Below are 18,475 nucleotides of genomic sequence, written 5' to 3'. Positions count from 1 at the left end.
ACCACCCTCTGGTTCTGGTTCTGTCTCTTTCACATGCTTCCCTGCATCCTTTCCCAACCTTTCCTTTTTCTTTTCTTTTTTTTTAAAGAAATCGGGTCTCTGTCACTCAGCCTGGAGCACAGTGCCACAATCCTAGCTCATCACAGCCTCAAACTCCTGAACTCAAGTGATCTTCCCACCTCAGCCTCCAGAGTAGCTAGGACTACAGGTGCTTGCCACCAGGCCTGGCTAAATTTTCAATTTTTTTGTAGAGATGGGGTATCACTATGCTGCCAGGCCTGGTCTCAAACTCCTGGGCTCAAGTGATCCTCCTGACTCAGCCTCCCTAGTACCTGGGACCACAAGTGTGTGCCGTCACACCTGGCTATCAATTTTTAAATTTTTTGTACAGATGGGCCTTGCTATGTTTCCAGGGCTATGTTGCCTGGCACTCCCAGGCTCCAGCGACCCACCTGCCTCTGCCTCTAGAGTAGCTAGGAGCAGAGTTGTCCATACTTGGGAGGCTGAGGCAGGAGGATTCCGTTGAGCTTAGGAGGTTCAGGCTGCAAAGAGCCGAGATTGTGCCACTGTACTCCAGCCTGGCAACAGAGCAAGACCCTGTCTCAAAAAAAACCAACCAGCCGGGTCCAGTGGCTCATGCCTATAATCCCAGCACTTTGGGAGGCTGAGGTGGGCAGATCACAAGGTCAGGAGTTCAAGATCAGCCTGGCCAAAATGGTGAAACCCAATCTCTACTAAAAATATAAAAATTATCTGGGCGTGGTGGCATGCAACTGTAGTCCCTATCACTCGGGAGGCTGAGGCAGAAGAATTGCTTGAACCTGGGAGGCGAAGGTTGCAGTGAGCCAAGATCGTGCCACTGCACTGCAGCCTGGGCGACAGAGGACACTCCATCTCAAAAAACAAACAAACAAACAAAACAGCCAAACAAAGAAAAAAAGTTATGAGTAATAGAGCAGACAGGCAATTAAGCCAATGCAGTAAACCCTGAGCACTCTGACAGGGGATACAAACGGAGTGCGGTGGGAGACCTCCTGGTTTAAGCCAGCGTAAAGAAAACGTTCCAGAAAAGCAGTATCTTACTTCAAAAGATGTAAATAACGCCTGTATTTGTGTGCAGCATACTGGACCCAGAAAATGCAAGAAAAGGTTTCAATCTTTTATTCTCTTGGTCAGATTCTCCTTTTAAGCTTGCATCAGTCAACAGATTTGTCAAAGAGACAAGGTACATAAACACTGTACATTTCTCTATAAGAAATACAAATAATTATGAGCCCAAGCCTCGCCCTCTCCTCCAAGAGTTCACTGACAAAAATGTCAGCCACTCAGCAGCTTCTATGCAAGTCAACTGAAAAGGATGGCTATAGTATACACCACATCTCGCTAGTTCAACCTGGTGGCTGCAAAATTATATCCCACTTGCCAAGAGACAGCCTCCAAGTTTCCGCTGTGGTAACCTTTTCTTCCATAAGCAACCTGAACCCTCTAACTGTGGTTTCAATCACACCATATTCTACCCAACCTACATCTTTTGCTCCTCAACAACTCCAACCCAGCATGACTATAGCTGGCTGGGGAATTTCCATTTCACTTAAACTATCAATCTGCACATATTTATGCACTAAGCATTCTGGCAGATTAGGAGCTGCCTCTTTTAAGAGTTAAAAGGGCAATCTAGGCTGGGTGTGGTGGCTCACACCTGTAATCCTAGCACTTTGCGGGGCCAGGCAGGAGGATCTCTAAAGCCCAGGAGTTTGAGACCAGCCTGGGCAACACAGCATTTTTTTTGTTTGTTTTTCATAAAAAAACTGAAAAAAGGCCGGGCGTGGTGGCTCACACCTGTAATCCCAGCACTTTGGGAGGCCCAGGGGGGTGGATCACGAGGTCAGGAGGTCGAGACCATCCTGGCTAATGCGGTGAAACCCCGTCTCTACTAAAAATACAAAAAATTAGCTGGGCGTGGTGGTGGGCGCCTGTAGTCCCAGCTACTCGGGAGGCTGAGGCAGGAGAATGGCCTGAACCTGGGAGGTGGAGCTTGGAGTGAGCCAAGATCTCACCACTGTACTCCAGCCTGGGCGACAGAGCAAGACTCCGTCTTAAAAAAAAAAAAAAAAAAAAAAAAACTGAAAAAATTAGTTGGGTGTAGTGGCATGCACCTGTAGTCCCAGCTACTTGGGAGGCTGAGGTGGGAGGACGGTTTGAGCTCAGGAGGTCGAGGCTACAGTGATTTGTGATCATGCCACTGTGCTCCAGCCTGAGCAACAAAGCAAGACTCTGTATCAAAAAGGGTGGGTGGGGGGCAACCTAATTAGCACCTATTCCAAACAAGGTAATCAAAGCAGTATCAAATGTAGAATCAAAGTCGTATCTACAAGGAGCTCAGAAACAAGAAGGGCAAGAACAAAACTAACAGTCACAAATTAGCTGGATACTGATTTATGTGCTAAGGTGTTGCAGCCCTGGCAAACATTCAAATAGAAGATCTTAGATCCTGAGTGTACAATAAGGGGAAAAAAAAATCTGTGGAAGACCTTTAGGTGAGCTAGAATCAAAAGGACGTAGGTAACAGGTGAAATTATAGGAACATCTGCCTTCAAGAATGGAAAATTAGGCCGGGTACAGTGGCTCATGCCTGTAACCCTAGCACTTTGGGAGGCCAAGGTGGGTGGGTCACTTGAGATTAGGAGTTTGAGACCAGCCTGGGCAACATGGCAAAACCCCATCTCTACAAATAAAATACAAAAATGAGCCAGGGGTGGAGGTGGGCACCTGTAGTCCCAGCTCTCAGGAGGCTGAGGTGGAAGGACGGCTTGAGCCTGCGAGGTGGAGGCTGCGGTGAGCTGAGATCACACCACAGCACTCCAGCCTGGAAGACATAGAGACCTTATACTTAAAAAAAAAAAAAAAAAAAGACTGGAAAGTTGCTGATTCCTCTATCTAAGCCTTCAAGTGGAGGAGATCCTGAAAGCTCTGTTTCCAGCCATCTTCCCCCTCTCTGCTCTCTAGGAAACCATATACATTTCCTCAAACATCAGTTATACACATAAATTCTAAAATCTACAGCAACAGCCCAGTCTCTCCACAGATTTCCTGATTCAAATACGTAGCAGCTGCCTGGACAATGACACAAGATATAAATTACCAAGGGAATGAGCGGAGAAGAGGCAAGATAAAAGCGGGCTTTGGCATGATTTGGGACTCTTAGTCACAAAATTACAGATGCTCCCCAACCCAGCAGCTTTTGTCGGGGAAACCCAAAGGATCACAAAAGTACTCAGGAAGCTTATGAGCACTTACCAGTGCTACCTCAATTGCCATACCATTTCATAGCATAATGGAGGAGCGTGAGCACTTACCAGTGCTACTTCAATTGCCATACCATTTCATTTCATAGCATAACGGAGGAGTGCTTATGGCTGAGACATTACCAGCCTGTGGGGAATACTGTCTGCTTACAAACAACAACGCAACTGTGTCCTTGAAGTGTCACCAAGCTGTACAGTTCTTGCAAGAAAAAGTACAAAATTATCATTCTGAGCAATAATGGAGAGAGAATTTACAAGGCACAGGTTCTAGGGCGAGACTGACTGGGATCAAACCTAGTCTGGATACACCTTAGGCAGGTGACTCATTCTCTTCATCTGTAAGGATGCTGTAAACACTGGAAGTGCTAATACACGTAATAACCTTAGAATACAACCTGCCCCGCAGTAGGTGGTCAAAAGATATTAGCTATTATTACAATTCTTAGAAAGGCAACCCGGGGTGGTCAGTCCTGTGCTGCAAGATTCTCCCTGCACACTGATAGCCCAGAGCATGCATTTCAGAGCCTCACTGACTGGGTTTGACCCCAGCTTACCCATTTACTAGCTATGTGACCTTGGGCAAGTTACTTACTCCTCTCTGTGCTTCAGTCTTCTCACGTGGAAAATGAGACTAATGATATTATCTTAGAGCAGGGGTCCCCAACCTGCAGGCCGTGGACGGGTACTAGTTTGTGGCCTGTTAGGAACTGGGCCACACCCAGCAGGAGGTGAGCTGCGGGCGAGCCACCTTGCCCACCTGAGCTCGGCCTCCTGCCAGAGGAGCAGCAGCATTAGATTCTCACAGGAGCGCGAACCCTACTGTGAAGTGCGCACGCGAGGGATCTAGGCTGCACGCTCCTTACGAGACTCTAATGCCTGATGATCTGAGGTGGAACAGGTTCATCCTGAAACTACTCCCTTCCCTACTCCATCTATGGAAAAACTGTCTTCCACGAAACCAGTCCCTGGTGCCAAAAAGATTGGGGACCACTGTCTTAGAGAACGATGTGGAAAGTCATTAGGATAGGTTACATCACTCGGAACAGTGTCTGCTTTAGTAAGATTTACCACTGCTGCTGCTTCTCCGCCTACTTATTCTTCATCCAGTGCCCAGTTTTCAGCCGTGGTTTTTTCTTTGTCCCCTTCCAACTTTCATTTGAATTTTTAATTCGCTAGAAATTTAATTAGCTGGGCATGGTGGCGCATGCCTGCAGTCCCAGAGGTGATGCCACTGCATTCCAGCCTTTGAGACAGAGACAGCCTGTCTCAAAAAAGGAGAGGAGAGAGGAGAGGACAGCAAACCTAGAAATTTAAATAATAGATAAAACCTAGAGTTTCATGAAAAAATCTACACTAAGTATCAGTGAAGAATGCCAGGAACTTCCAATCTCCAAATAACATCTACCTGTTCTCCATGAGTGCAGTCTATGGTCAGACTTTCAGTAAGTATCCTTTCTGATAGTTCATCACTGTTGAGTTAACAAAGCATGCTTAAGACAAAAAAAATCTGCATTCATTATGAATAGCCTAAAATAAAGACTGTAACGTCTATTGCAAAAAAGTAGTTAATCAGCAAATTACCTCTTCAGAAGTTACACGGCACAGTCAGGAGAGAAACCAAGAATGACTTTTAGAACACTCTTCCTTTTAGTTCAGGAGTTGGCAAACTTCCTGTAAAGGGCTAGATAGCCAATATTTTAGCTCTGGGAGCCATACAGTCTCTGTGGCCCTACTCAACTCTGCCAGTTGTAAAACAAAAGTACAAATGAATGAGTGTGGCTGTTCCCCTAGAAATACTTTATTTATGAACACTGAAAATGGAATTTCATGTAATGTTCACATCATGATACATTGTTTTGATTTTTCTTCAACCAGTTTAAAATATTTAAAATACAGTTAATATGTATAAGCTATTTTTATATGTTACATCTATAACATATAAACAAATTCTTAGCTTAAGGACTGCACAGAAACAAGTCAACAGGTTTCAGGTCAGATCTGGCTGAGAGGCCATACAAGCCCTGCTCCCCTGCTGGTGATTTTAAAGAATTAGGATGTTAAAATGACACCCAGAGCCAAATGAAAGGGCAGAAAGCAATTTATGTATCTGGAAGGCCTAGAGTTCTGTAACCTCTCACTTCTTACCACACCCTAAGCCACAACAGCAGCCACTGCATCTTCAAGATATGCCTCTCTCCAAGCTTACCTCCTCACCCTGAGAAACAGGCTCACAGTACCGCCTCCTACCCCTGGACAAATACCTCTTCCACACACTTACGCTCTTGACTGCCCCATCTATCATACTTTTTGCCTTCTCCACCAATTTCTGAAGAGTCCTCTTTAGTCACTACTTCCTCCCTTGCCTCCCAAACCTTCTGAAACTTGGCTCCTACCCACATCCCTCTGCTAAACAGTCACAATGATCAAATCACCCACTTCGATGACCTTTTCCTTATTCTTCAAGCTCCTCAACCTCTCTGTAGCCTCTCAATCACCCTATTCTTAAAACTCTTGTTTTGGCTTCCTAACTCTGTACTCTAGCTTTCTTCCTAACCTTGTTACAGACCCTTCATCTATTCTGACTACCCACTTTCTAAAAAGGCAAGTGCTGCAAGGTTCACACCTACAACGGAACTTTTCCTAAATCTTCTTCTTTGAATGTGGTCTCATGCACACCCATAACTTTACTGTCACTGCTATAAAAATGGACCCAAATCTCTCTTTCCTTCAACAGCTCCTGCTGAAAGAATGATCGACTGGTACTATAAACTCAACAAGTCCAAAATCAAACTTCGTATCTTCCTCAAATCAAAGTCTTCTTCCTACTTCATTTCACGTTATCAAAGCCCTAAGTTATCAACGTACAGGCTATGGTAATGCGTTTATACAGCACACCAAACATACGAACTATTTAGAGATAAATTTAACACAATGTGCAATGCATGCGCACTGAACACTATAAAACACTGCTGATAGAAATGAAAGGCAACCTAAATAAACAGAGTGATATACTACGCTCATGGACTGGAAGGCTCAGTAGCTCAGTACCGTTGAGATGTCAGGTCTCTCCAAATTGGTCTATAGATTCAACACCTTCCCAATAAAAATCCCAGCAAACTATTTTTGTAGAATCTGAAAGAATGATTCTAAATTTTTTTTCTTAGAAACAGGGTCTCCCTCTGTCACCCAGGCTGGGGTGCAGTGGCCCGATCACAACTCACTGCAGCCTCGAACCCCTGGGCTCAAGTGATTCTCCCGCCTCAGTCTTCCAAACAGGGAGAACTATGGGTGAGCACCGCCGCACCTGGCCAATTGTTTTGTAGAGACAGGGTCTCAGTATGGCGCCCAGGCTGGCCTTGAACGCGTGGCCTCAAGGGATCCTCCCACTTCGGTCTTTTAAACTGCTGGGATTATAGGCATGCACAAGCACAGGCAGCTGATTCTAAAATTTGGGTGGAAATGCAAAGTTCCTAGAATAGCCAAAAAAATTCTGCGTGGGGGGAAAGAAAAAGGTTTAGCATTTACCTGACTCAAGGCTGTGTATAAAGCTACAGTAAATAGGACAGCATCATACTGGCATCAAGACAGATATCCAGAGCAATGGAATATAACGGAATCCAGGAATAGACTCTGACATATACAAATGCTCTGACAGTGGTGTCAAGGCATTTCAATGAGTAAAGAGCAATGGGACCAGAACAATTGGAGATCTATATGGAAAACACAAATCCCTATTCCTAGTTACCGCTACATATAAAAACTAACTCAAAATCACACATATCTAAATGGAAGGGTTAAAACTGTAGCCCTTCCAGGCCGGGCATGGTGGCTCACGCCTGTAATCCCAGCACTTTGGGAGGCCGAGGCAGACGGATCACGAGATCAGGAGATCAAGACCATCCTGGCTAACACGGTGAAACCCCAACTCTACTAAAAATACAAAAATTAGCCAGGTGTGGTGGCGGGTGCCTGTAGTCCCAGCTACCCGGGAGCCTGAGGCAGGAATATCACTTGAATCCGGGAGGCAGAGGCTGCAATGAGCCGAGATCGCGCCACTGCACTCCAGCCTGGACCACAAAGTGAGACTCCATGGAAAAAAAAGCAGAGTGAGATTTGACCCACTCAGAGTAGGTCACGTGAACACAGAACAGAGAGAAATTTGAAGATGCTGTCCTTGAAGACTGGAATGACGCAGCCAATAGCCAAGGAACGTCAGCAGCCTCTTGTAGGTGGAAGAATCAGGAAAAAGATTTTCTCCTAGAGCCTCCGGAGGGAATAGGGTCCTACTGAGACCTTGATTTGAGACCAGCGATGCTGATTTCAATCAGACTTCTGTCCTCCAGAATGATAAGAACACGTTTCTGTTGTTTTAAGCCATCTAGCTTGTGGAAATCTGTTACAGCAGCCACAGGAAACTACAACAGCTATACTTACAAACAAAAAATTCTGTATAGTGGAAGATTTTAATGCCCTGGTAACTGTTTGCCAGATTAGTGTCAACATCATTTGATGGGGTAAAAGGAAATGTACACTTTCCTGTCATATTTTGCAATAAAGAGAAAGAGGGAATTAGTACTTTTTGTCTCCTATGGCAGTTAAGTTCTTCACATTCATCATCTCAGATTCTAACTATATTGAAAAAGTAATATACTAACAGTGAAATTCACTTGGGTTAAGTGGGTTGCCTAAAATCACACAATTGGCAGAAGGCAGCCTCGAGATTTGGGATCTCAAGCCAGAGCCCATTCCATTAATACCATGATGCCAGATTTCAGCTCCGATATCAGAACATCAAGATCAGTCATTAATTAATGCAGGAACTAAACGAGCTCCTTCCATTTCCTACCGTAAATGCACTCTACTGCCCTCTGGCCACTCCAGTTCTTTTTTTTTTTTTTTTTTTGAGGCGGAGTCTCGCTCTGTCCCCCGGACTGGAGTGCAGTGGCCGGATCTCAGCTCACTGCGAGCTCCGCCTCCCGGGTTGACGCCATTCTCCTGCCTCAGCCTCCGGAGTAGCTGGGACCTCGCCCCGGCTAGTTTTTTTTTTTTTGTATTTTTAGTAGAGACGGGGTTTCACCGTGTCAGCCAGGATGGTCTCGATCTCCCGACCTCGTGATTCGCCCGTCTCGGCCTCCCAAAGTGCTGGGATTACAGGCTTGAGCCGCCGCGCCCGGCCTGGCCACTCCAGTTCTAACCCGCACTGTATTCGGTGTTTTTCGATTACCACCACCCTGGCATTGCCTTTCTCTACATTCCTATAGTTCTTCTATTCTAGCCAAAACTTTAGCAGTGAATTAGTGTTCTTCACGTAATTTTTTTTTTTTTGAGACATAGTTTCGCTTGTCACCCAGATTGGAGTGCAATGGTGCGGTGCGATCTTGGCTCACTGCAACCTCTGCCTCCCGGGTTCAAGCAATCTCCTGCCTCAGCCTCCTGAAGTAGCTGGGATTACAGGCGCCTGCCCCCATGCCCAGCTAATTTTTTTGTACGTTTAGTAGAGACAGGGTTTCATCATGTTGGCCAGGCTGGTCCTGAACTCCTCACCTCAGGTGATACCATGGCCTCCATCTCCCAAAATGCTGGGATTATAGGCATAAGCCACCATGCCCGGCCTCTTCATGTAATTCTTTAATGACTAAATGACTTTATTCCTGTTCTGCTTTAACTATGTCCATCAGATAAAAGAGAAATGATTGTAAAGGTTGTGATAACATTCTATTTGGAGAACTACAAGAATAATTTTTTGTTTCAGGCTTATATTAGGATCTTCCACATAAAATATTTCATTAAAGTGTCAGCTTCTCAGAAAATACTATCTTCCTTATTGGCATCAGATTAGAAGACTTCTTCACTGGTGATGAATTACCACCACTACTACTTTTTTTTTTTTTTTTCTTTTGAGACGGAGTCTCACTCTTGTCGCCCACACTGGACTGCAGTGGCACGATCTCAGTTCACTGCAACCTCTGCCTCCCGGGTTCAAGCAATTCTCCTGCCTCAGCCTCCCGAGTAGCTGGGATTACAGGCGTGTACCAACAAGCCTGGCTAGTTTTTGTGCTTTTAGTAGAGACGGCGTTTCACCATGTTGCTCAGGCTGGTCTCAAACTCCTGACCTTGTGACCTGCCCGCCTCGGGCTCCCAAAGTGCTGAAATTACAGGCATGAGCTTCCACCATGCCCAGCCCACAAATCTGGATGTTTAAAAGGTCGCAGGTGACTGCACCGTGCAGGGTTCTCTAGGTTGAGAACTATGTACTAATGGAATGAAGGAGAGAAGAAAGCACAGATGTGAGAGGTGTACAGCATCCAGGGGATTTGGTGACTGATGCAGACTTAGGGGGGAGTCGGGGATAACTTTTTGGTTAGTGACTTGAGAGTCTGGCTGAACAGTAGTGCCATTAATCATGAATGCAGAAGAGAAAACCCAGTATAACTAGAAAACAAAACATGCATGCTTATTTGAAATACTTTGCCTTCCCCTCTCTGTTCTGCAAGTTCCATTAAGGTTAAGGTTGTGTCTTGCTCATTTTGTCATCTCTGGCATAGTAGCTTGCACCTACCGTAAAATACATTTTTCCTGAATGCAGTTCAACTCTGTGAGGTTCATCTGCCTCATGTTACAATCAGTGGCATGACTTACACATCTTTCAAAAGCTCACCTTGTACAGCAGTGACGACTGGGCTGGTTTCATAAGAGATGCACAACAAATATTAGGTAACTAGCTATTTCCACCCCAAACTTCTCACTGGAAACACTTCCAACTTAGACACCACCACATAGAAGTATACTAGGCAAAGCAAGTATGTCCAAAAGTGAGGTCAAAATATTTGTTCTCAAATCTATTCCTCCTCTACCTCTTAGCAGCTCAGCCATCTGTCTTGAGTCATCCAGACCTAGAACTCTTGAGTCATCTTTGATTCTCTCTCAACATTCAACCAGATTTCAAAAGTCCTGTCTTTCATATGTTCTGTGGTCTTTCTCCCATCAGTCCTCTCCAGCCCCACAGCCCCTACCAAATGGCTCACTGCTACAGCTTGCTCTCTGACTTCCTTTCTCAATCCATCCTCTACACTGCAGTCATTTTGTCATGTTCCAGACAATTCCAGTTATGTCGCTACCGTGGCTGATTCCTTTCAGTAGTATTGCTCCATGACTCTCAGAATAAAATCCAAACGCTGAACCAATGTCCTTAATAACCTGGCCCTTAACATACTCTTCCAACCTCACATCCCACTAATCCTTCCACCTAGAACAGTGACCTGTCCTCAATCTCATGTCCCCATGTCCAAAGGAGGGCCATTTTTCAAAGCTCAGCTCAAGTAATGTCTTCTGCAACAAGACTTTCCCTGAACATCCAAAATACATTCCCCATTACTTCCTTAAAAACTCTCCCTATTCTGAGTTTTCAAAGTAACTTCGAAGCATTTTTTACCTTTCACCTTACAATATAGTTTTTCATACACAATTTCTTTTATCACCCCTCCTAGACTTCAGAACTCCCTGTGAATAAGCTTTAGTTCTGGCTATTCTTGTTTAACTACCAATTACTTCTCCCTCTATACCCATTCCATGGTTATCTCCTCTTCCTCCTGACAGTACCTTACCAAATGGAGTTCAATAAATACCACAGGTTCAACAGGAGATTCTGGGGACACAGCAATTTCTCATTTTGTTCAGCAAGGCTGTAAATCATGATAATATCTCAAATTGCCCACAGCAAATCACCCTGCCAGTGACAGAATCCTGTGTATCTCAGCACAATTCAGTAGCTTTACTTTGAAATGTCCACTAATGGATAAATTTTATTTCTCAGTAAAAACAATCCACAAGGAGAAAGCTAACAGCTACAGCTGGTGACAGCACTGAAAGTAAGGAAAGGGAGAGAAAAGAAAACAATGGTATAAAAGGAACAGTCCTCGAGAGGTCTCTAGACTACATATAATTACCAATGACCTGGGACATTTGTTCAATAAGTAAAACAATAAACAGATAAATTTCTTTTTTTTTTTTTTTTGAGACGGAGTCTCGCTCTGTCGCCCGCGCTGCAGTGCAGTGGCCGGATCTCAGCTCACTGCAAGCTCCGCCTCCCGGGTTCACGCCATTCTCCTGCCTCAGCCTCCCGAGTAGCTGGGATTACAGGCGCCCACCACCTCGCCCGGCTAGTTTTTTGTATTTTTTAGTAGAGACGGGGTTTCACCGTGTTAGCAAGGATGGTCTCGATCTCCTGACCTCGTGATCTGCCCGTCTCGGCCTCCCAAAGTGCTGGGATTACAGGCTTGAGCCACCGCGCCTGGCCGAAAAATTTCAAAAGTAGAAACAGCAAAGTTCCTTCTTTCCTTATTTCTACCAACCTACACTAACGAGGCATTTTCTGGAACAGTACTATCCAAAGCACTTCTGGCAATGAGGCAAGTGTTCTATTAATCTGTGCCGTCCATTAGGGGGAGCTACTAGCCACATGGCAACTGAGTACTTGGAACAGGACTAGCACAACTGAGAAGTTAATTTTAAATTTTATTTAAATTTAATCAAATTTAAGTAGCCACACGTGGCTAGTGACTAATACGTTGGTCAATGAATGCCCAGGACATGGAATGTTTTCCCCATGTTACTCGGGTTGTTGTCAAAAGTATTTTTCTGATCAAATGCCATCAAGTTAATAAAAGTTTATGATAAATTTTCTGTTCAATATACTATCTACCAAAAAAAACCTTACTTTTTTTTTTTAATTTTTACTTTTACTGAGGAGAAGAAGTGGAGAGTGATTTTAGAGGAGACTCGAGGGAAGGACTGCACGCCAGGGTGAAACCATCAGGCGCTGTGGGAAAAGCATCAGGCGCTGTGGGAAAAGGCTCTTCCTGAGCCTGAGAAATATCCTAGGATCCCAACAGCTACTTGTGAGCTACAGATGATCCCCCTTTTAAAGCTGAGGACACTGAGACTGAGAGCAATTAATTGACTTGTTTATGATCATAGCTTAAACTAGGATTTAAATCCATGTCCAGCTGCAGTCTGAGCTCTTAAACACTACATTTTATTTTATTATTATTATTCTTTTTTGAGACAGTCTCTGTTGCTCAGGCTGGAGTGCAGTGGCACAATCTCGGCTCACTGCAACCTCCACCTCCCAGGTTCAAGTGATTCTCCTGACTCAGCCTCCTGAGCAGCTGGGATTACAGGCATGCACCACCACACCTGGCTAATTTTTGTATGTTTAGTAGAGATGGGGTTTCACCATGTTGGTCAGGCTGGTCTGGAACTCCTGATCTCAAGTGATCCACCCACCTCAGCCTCTTAAAGTGCTGGGATTACAGACGTGAGCCACCGTGCCCGGCCTTAAACATTATATTTTAGTTGCTAAAACAAAAATGGGCAGGATGAAAAGTAGGTTAGGTAGCTCTCAGCAGACTTGTTATCCAGAGCATAATAAAAGCTGGACCAGCCAGTTTGCTTGGCAAGAAGCTAAGGATGTATCCAGGCAACTTTTCTTGATGGCTAGCAGGGGATGCTTGATAAATTCATATATTCCTTCAACCACAGCCATGATTCTAAGCTGGGAGATACAGGAGTGAGCAAAACAGAACAAGTCCCTGCCCTCATGGGGTTTATATTCCAGTGAGGGACGCTCTCTAATGAGATGACAACGGAACAGGCACTGAGTGAATAAAGTGGGTCAGCTGTGTGGAGAAGCAGTGGAGGACTGTTCCAGGCCAAGGCAACTGCAGGGACAAAGATGCAGAGGTAGCAGCATGTTGGGCACGCACAAAGAACAGCAACAAAGTCAGTGTGGCGGGGCACAGTGAATGAAAGCAGGAAACAAGCTCGAAGTGTTAAGTGGGGCCCATACCCTGTTAGTATTGAAAGGTCATTGGGAGAATTGGAATATATTTTAAGATTACGGAGAACTGTGAGAGTTGGGCATTGAGGGGCAGGAGTATTAAGAAGAGTGGGAGAGACATGATCTGACTGATGTCTTAAATGAAACACTAGAAACTGTGTGAAATTAGAGTGTGAGAAAGCAAAATCTGGGCGGAAAAGTTAAAAGCAACCTTTTAATTGGAACCTTTTGAAGTAGTTCACTTGGGTTACAAAGGAAGCTTAGGGCTGGGAGCGGTGGCTCACATCTGTAATCCCAGCACTTCGGGAGGCCCAAGCAGGTGAATGGCTTGAGCCCAAGAGTTCAAGACTAGCCCGGACAACATTGCGAAACCCCAACTCTACAAGAAATACGAAAATTAGCCGGATGTGGTGGCACGCACATCTGCACTCCCAGCTTCTTGGGAGGCTGAGGTGAGAGAATCACTTGAGTCTGGGAGGTGGAGGTTGTAGTGAGCTGTGATCACACCACTGTACTCCAGCCTGGATGACGGAGTGAGATCCTGTTTTGGGGGGGGGAAAAAAAAAGGACCACAAACGAAGCTTAGATTAGCAGGACAGCTACAGAGATGTAGAGATGGGGAATAAAACTAATTTTACGACAGACTTTAGCTAAATATATATGGTCAAATCCAATAGTCATGGATAGATGGAAGGAAAGAAGGTTGTCCTCTAACAAGTCACATGAGAAGCTGTATACTCAGTCTCTCAGGAATTCTGTTTATTATTCCTAGGCACTATCTCCCACATTCTCACACAGCCAACCAACCATTATCCGGGAAGTTCCCATAGTGTGTTCACAGATCATTCAAGTTATATGACACAGATATCTGCTATTTATTTATATTTAAATACGTCTCTCCAAACAAGCATAGCAGGCTCTGAGAATCTGATTAAAGCACAAGCAGGATTAATATCCCACAAACATTTTCTACCTAATCTTGTCTTCCTTTGCATAGCTTCAGGTTAATGAGCTAAATGGCCCAGAATGCCTCCTAGTTGAAGTTTGCAACATCGTTTCTAAAAAGCTTAAACCCCAACAAAAAGTTGGGACACAAAAAAGGTAAAAGAAAAACTCGCTTACACCTGCAATCCCAGCACTCTGGGAGGCCGAGGCGGGCAGATCAGCTGAGGCAGGGAGTTCAAGACCAGCCTGGCCAAGACAGTGAAACCCCGTCTCTACAAAAATTAGCCGGGCATGATGGTGGGTGCCCGTAATCCCAGGTACTTGGGAGGCTGAGGCGGGAGAATCACTTGAACCCAGGAGGTGGAGGCTGCGGTGGCCGAGATCGCGCTATTGCACTCCAGCCTGGTCAACAGAGTGAGAGGGAGGAAGGGAGGAAGGGAGGAAGAAAAACTGCGAAGTCAGAACTTCATGACTGCTTACCTAGCTATCCCCCTGCTAATTTAACCCTGAAAGGATGTTTTCTTCGTGTGTTTAAGGAGAAATACCCCACTGACGGGATGTCTCTCGAGGCACTTGCCAGATGATGAGTATGGATGATGAGCATGCTGACTCAGCCTATATGAGCTCCTCAGGGGTTGGAACCCAACTGCAAAGCACAGCAGGGGGTCAGTAAAGCTCCTGAATGAAAAACCCGCTGCCCTCCACAATCTCAACCTTGCTACTGTATTCCCAAAACACTGAACTTACCTTCCTAGTGTAAAAGCGCCAGACTACCCATTACCTCACAGAAGACCTTCCTGAACCTTTCTACCCACCTCACTCCTGTGAGGAACAGCTATTTGCTGTGTACAACAACATTCTGTGATTGACCCAAAAAGTAACTTCAGAGAATGTCTTGGGTTTTCGCTCCTTTTCTTACTCCCCTGCTTTCACCTCAAGTTTCCCCTCCAGGGATATGGCAGAAAAAGCAAACACAAAAACTGGCTGCCTGCTAGGCGCAATGGCTCATGCCTGTAACTGCAGTACTTAGAGAGGCCAAAACGGATGGATTGCTTGAGCCCAAGAGCTGGAGACCAGTCTGGGCGACATAGCGAGATCTACTCTCTCTCTCTCTTTTTTTTTTTTTTTTTTTGAGACGGAGTCTGGCTCTGTCGCCTGGGCTGGAGTGCAGTGGCCGGATCTCAGCTCACTGCAAGCTCCACCTCCCGGGTTCACGCCATTCTCCTGCCTCAGCCTCCCGAGTAGCTGGGACTACAGGCACTCGCCACCTCGCCCGGCTAGTTTTTTGTATTTTTTAGTAGAGACGTGGTTTCACCATGTTAGCCAGGATGGTCTCGATCTCCTGACCTCGTGATCCGCCCGTCTCGGCCTCCCAAAGTGCTGGGATTACAGGCTTGAGCCACCGCGCCCGGCCTCTCTCTCTTTTTTAAGACAGGATCTTGCTCTGTCGCCCAGGCTGGTGGAGTTCACTGCAACCTCCGCCTCCCGGATTCAAATGATCCTCCCACCTCCCTAGTATTACTGCTGGGACCACAGGCACCCGACACCACTCCATTCACTCCAGGCTGGAGTACAGTGACACGATCTCAGCTCACTGCAACCTCCGTTTTCCGGGTTCAAGTGATTCTCGTGCCTCATCCTCCCGAGTACCTGGAATTACAGATACGTGCCACTACACCTGGCTAACTTTTGTATTTTTTGTAGATACGAGGTTTCGTCATGTTGCCCAGGCTGCTCTTGAACTCCTGGCCTCAAGCGATCCTCCTACCTCGGCCTTCCAAAGTGCTTAAATTACTGGCGTGCGCCACCACACCGGGCCAAGACCTTGTCTACAGACACACACACACAACTTTTTAATTAGCCGGGTGTGGTGGCGAGCGCCCGTGGTCTCAGAAGGCTGAGGCAAGAGGATCGCTTGAGCCCAGGAAGCTGAAGCTGCAGTGAGCCGTGACCGCGCCACTGTACTCCAGCCCGTGGGACAGAGCGAGACCCTGTCTCAAAACACACACACACACACACCCCAAAATCAACTGGGTGCTAGTGCCAGCTATCTCTGTAACTTTGCCTAAATTCCTTTATCAATAAAGGGCAAATACACACGTCAGGCCTCCTTCACGAGGTTATCTAAAGTCTAATGCAAAAGAAAAAAGCCGACCAACTGTCACGTGCTGCCCAAATCTAAGATCCATCAAGAGATAGGTTCAGTCAAAGCTCAAAACCAACAGGACAAGTCGTGACCAAGCACAATGCTGTCACTCAATAAACAAAGGTCAAATAAGGAATATTCTCCAATAATGGTGTAAAGAGGAGAACCACGCTTCCCAGATACAACAATGTCGTTGAATGATTTCTGACAGGTAACTCCCCATCTCTGGGCCTTCTTTCCCCCTACGTGTACAATAAGGTTTTGACAATGAAGGCTTCTAATTACTGCTACATTAAGAGAGGCAGACTCTGAGAGACCAGAGTGCCTTAACCTGCAATGTCATGAGAAGTGCACCAGACCAGAGGGTAGACACTGGACTGGGAGGCAAAGGCACAGAGGTCTGGTTTGAGCAGCCCTCTTGTGAGCAGTGTGACCTTGGCCAACTCCCTTCCCGCAAACCCCTTACTCCCGTCTTCATCTGTACGCCTGGCCTGAAGGCTGCTGCGGAGCCGGAGCCGCCAGTACGCCCGCTTGCTTGACCCTAGCCCGAGGAGTCCCACGCTCTTCCGCAAGCAAGGGATGGACCCCTTCCGGATGCAGGACGTGCCAGGACAGCAGTTTCGATTTCCTAAGGAGAAGGCTTACTTCCCCCGGCGTCCCGGCACCGCCGGCAATCAAGAGCCTCCCCTGCTGCCCTCGGGGCCCCGCGGCTGCACGCTGCACCGGCACGAGACCTGCCAGCCCCGCTCCGGAGCCGGCCGCAGTCCCGCGGGGTCGGCATCGCGGGAGGGGCGTTGTCATAGGAACCGCGCTCCGGACCCCAGCCCGAGCAGCTCAGGAGAGGCTGCACAGAAAGGCTCGCGAGACCCGCGGAACCCCCATGCAACCACGCCCGGCCTTCCCCTCCCAGGGAAGCTTCTCCCGGCCAGCAGCGCCCCCACAGCTCCGCGTCTTCCCGCGCGGCTCCACAAAAAACCCTACCTTCCGCCATGTCTGGCCCGGCACTGCCTGCAACCTCGCGAGAAGTGCGCGGCTCAGCAGGGGCGGTGCAGAACGGAATCACCAAGTCTCGCGAGAATTATGGGAGGCGCGGCAAAGGGCGGAGCCGTGGGTAGGAAAGGGGTGAATGAAAGTGGAGGGGGATGCTGGGCTCTGGGGGAGGCGGAGAGCCGGGTTTATTTTTACCGGGTGTTTTTGAGGCTCGAGATTTATTAAGCACTGACTGAGCCCTGTCATATTCCACGTCCTTGGCAGGGCACCGAAAAGGATGACACAACGAATGCAGACTACTCCTCGGAGAAGCTTGGCAGTGAGAGGGTCAAGAGAGGGGGTTTGTTGGTCCTTAGCTTGTAAAGATAGGAGAGGCTGGGAGAAAGGAGCCAGTGGAGAGGTGCCTGGGGACGTGGGATGCTCGGCAGGCGATGCAGAACTCAGGAAAACGGATTAAATTTGGCCTAGAGGCAGGTCACCTGTTATTCCACTAAAACGTTAGGAAACAAGAACATGCGTGCAGATATATAGGGGAGAAGAAAATCAGGGAGATTATTTGGTGACATCGATTTTGTGGGTGAAGTTATGAGAGAAGGAAGGAGACCAAGAAGAGCGAAGAAACTTTGGAAGAGGACCCTGAAGTTGGAAGGCCTGGTTTCAAATGCCTCATGTATGTCATGATGGATCACTTTTTTCTAGAACTCAGCCACCAGGCTGTAGTAGCAGATACATTGAATTCTAGCATTTCTCCAGGGCTTGGGATTGTATTGCCCAAAATAAATTGAGGGTGCTATGAGACGACAGCCCAGGCCATCAAACATGGGATGCAGACTGGCTAGGGACTGACGGAGGAGCCACGAAACTGCAGGTCTCTAATAACTGAAGGCCAGTGCAGGGCAGGCAATGTTGTGAGAGCTTGCTGGTTACAGTAGCAAGCAGGTTCATAGTGAAGTAGCACTAGGAGATGATAAAAGTCCAGGACAGGCCGGGCCTGGTGGCTCACGCCTGTAATCCCAGCACTTTGAGAGGCCGAGGTGGGCAAATCACCTGAGGTCGGGAGTTCAAGACCAGCCTGGCCAACATAGTGAAACCCCATCTCTACTAAAAAGACAAAATTAGCTGGGCATGGTGGTGCACGCTTGTAATCCCAGCTACTTGGGAAGCTGGATCACGAGGTCAGGAGATCCAGACCATCCTGGCTAACACGGTGAAACCCCATCTCTACTAAAAATACAAAAAAAAAAAAAAAAA

At 46.7% G+C, this 18,475-nt stretch overlaps 1 protein-coding gene across 1 annotated transcript in view; it reads right to left on the bottom strand.

Annotated features, from left to right (window-relative positions):
• ANKFY1 (ankyrin repeat and FYVE domain containing 1) overlaps positions 1-17,126 on the bottom strand; it is a 104,343-nt gene extending 87,217 nt beyond the window's left edge. The window contains exon 1 of the mRNA XM_011947465.1: positions 16,880-17,126. Within this exon, the coding sequence (XP_011802855.1) occupies positions 16,880-17,015 (136 nt within the window). The 5' untranslated portion in view covers positions 17,016-17,126. The remainder of the gene's footprint in view (positions 1-16,879) is intronic.
• Between the last annotated feature and the right edge of the window lie 1,349 nt (positions 17,127-18,475).

Source organism: Colobus angolensis, unplaced genomic scaffold, assembly GCF_000951035.1.
Source record: "Colobus angolensis palliatus isolate OR3802 unplaced genomic scaffold, Cang.pa_1.0 Scaffold267, whole genome shotgun sequence".
NCBI classification, from domain to species: Eukaryota; Metazoa; Chordata; class Mammalia; order Primates; family Cercopithecidae; genus Colobus; species Colobus angolensis.
This window is presented reverse-complemented; position numbering and strand designations above follow the sequence as displayed.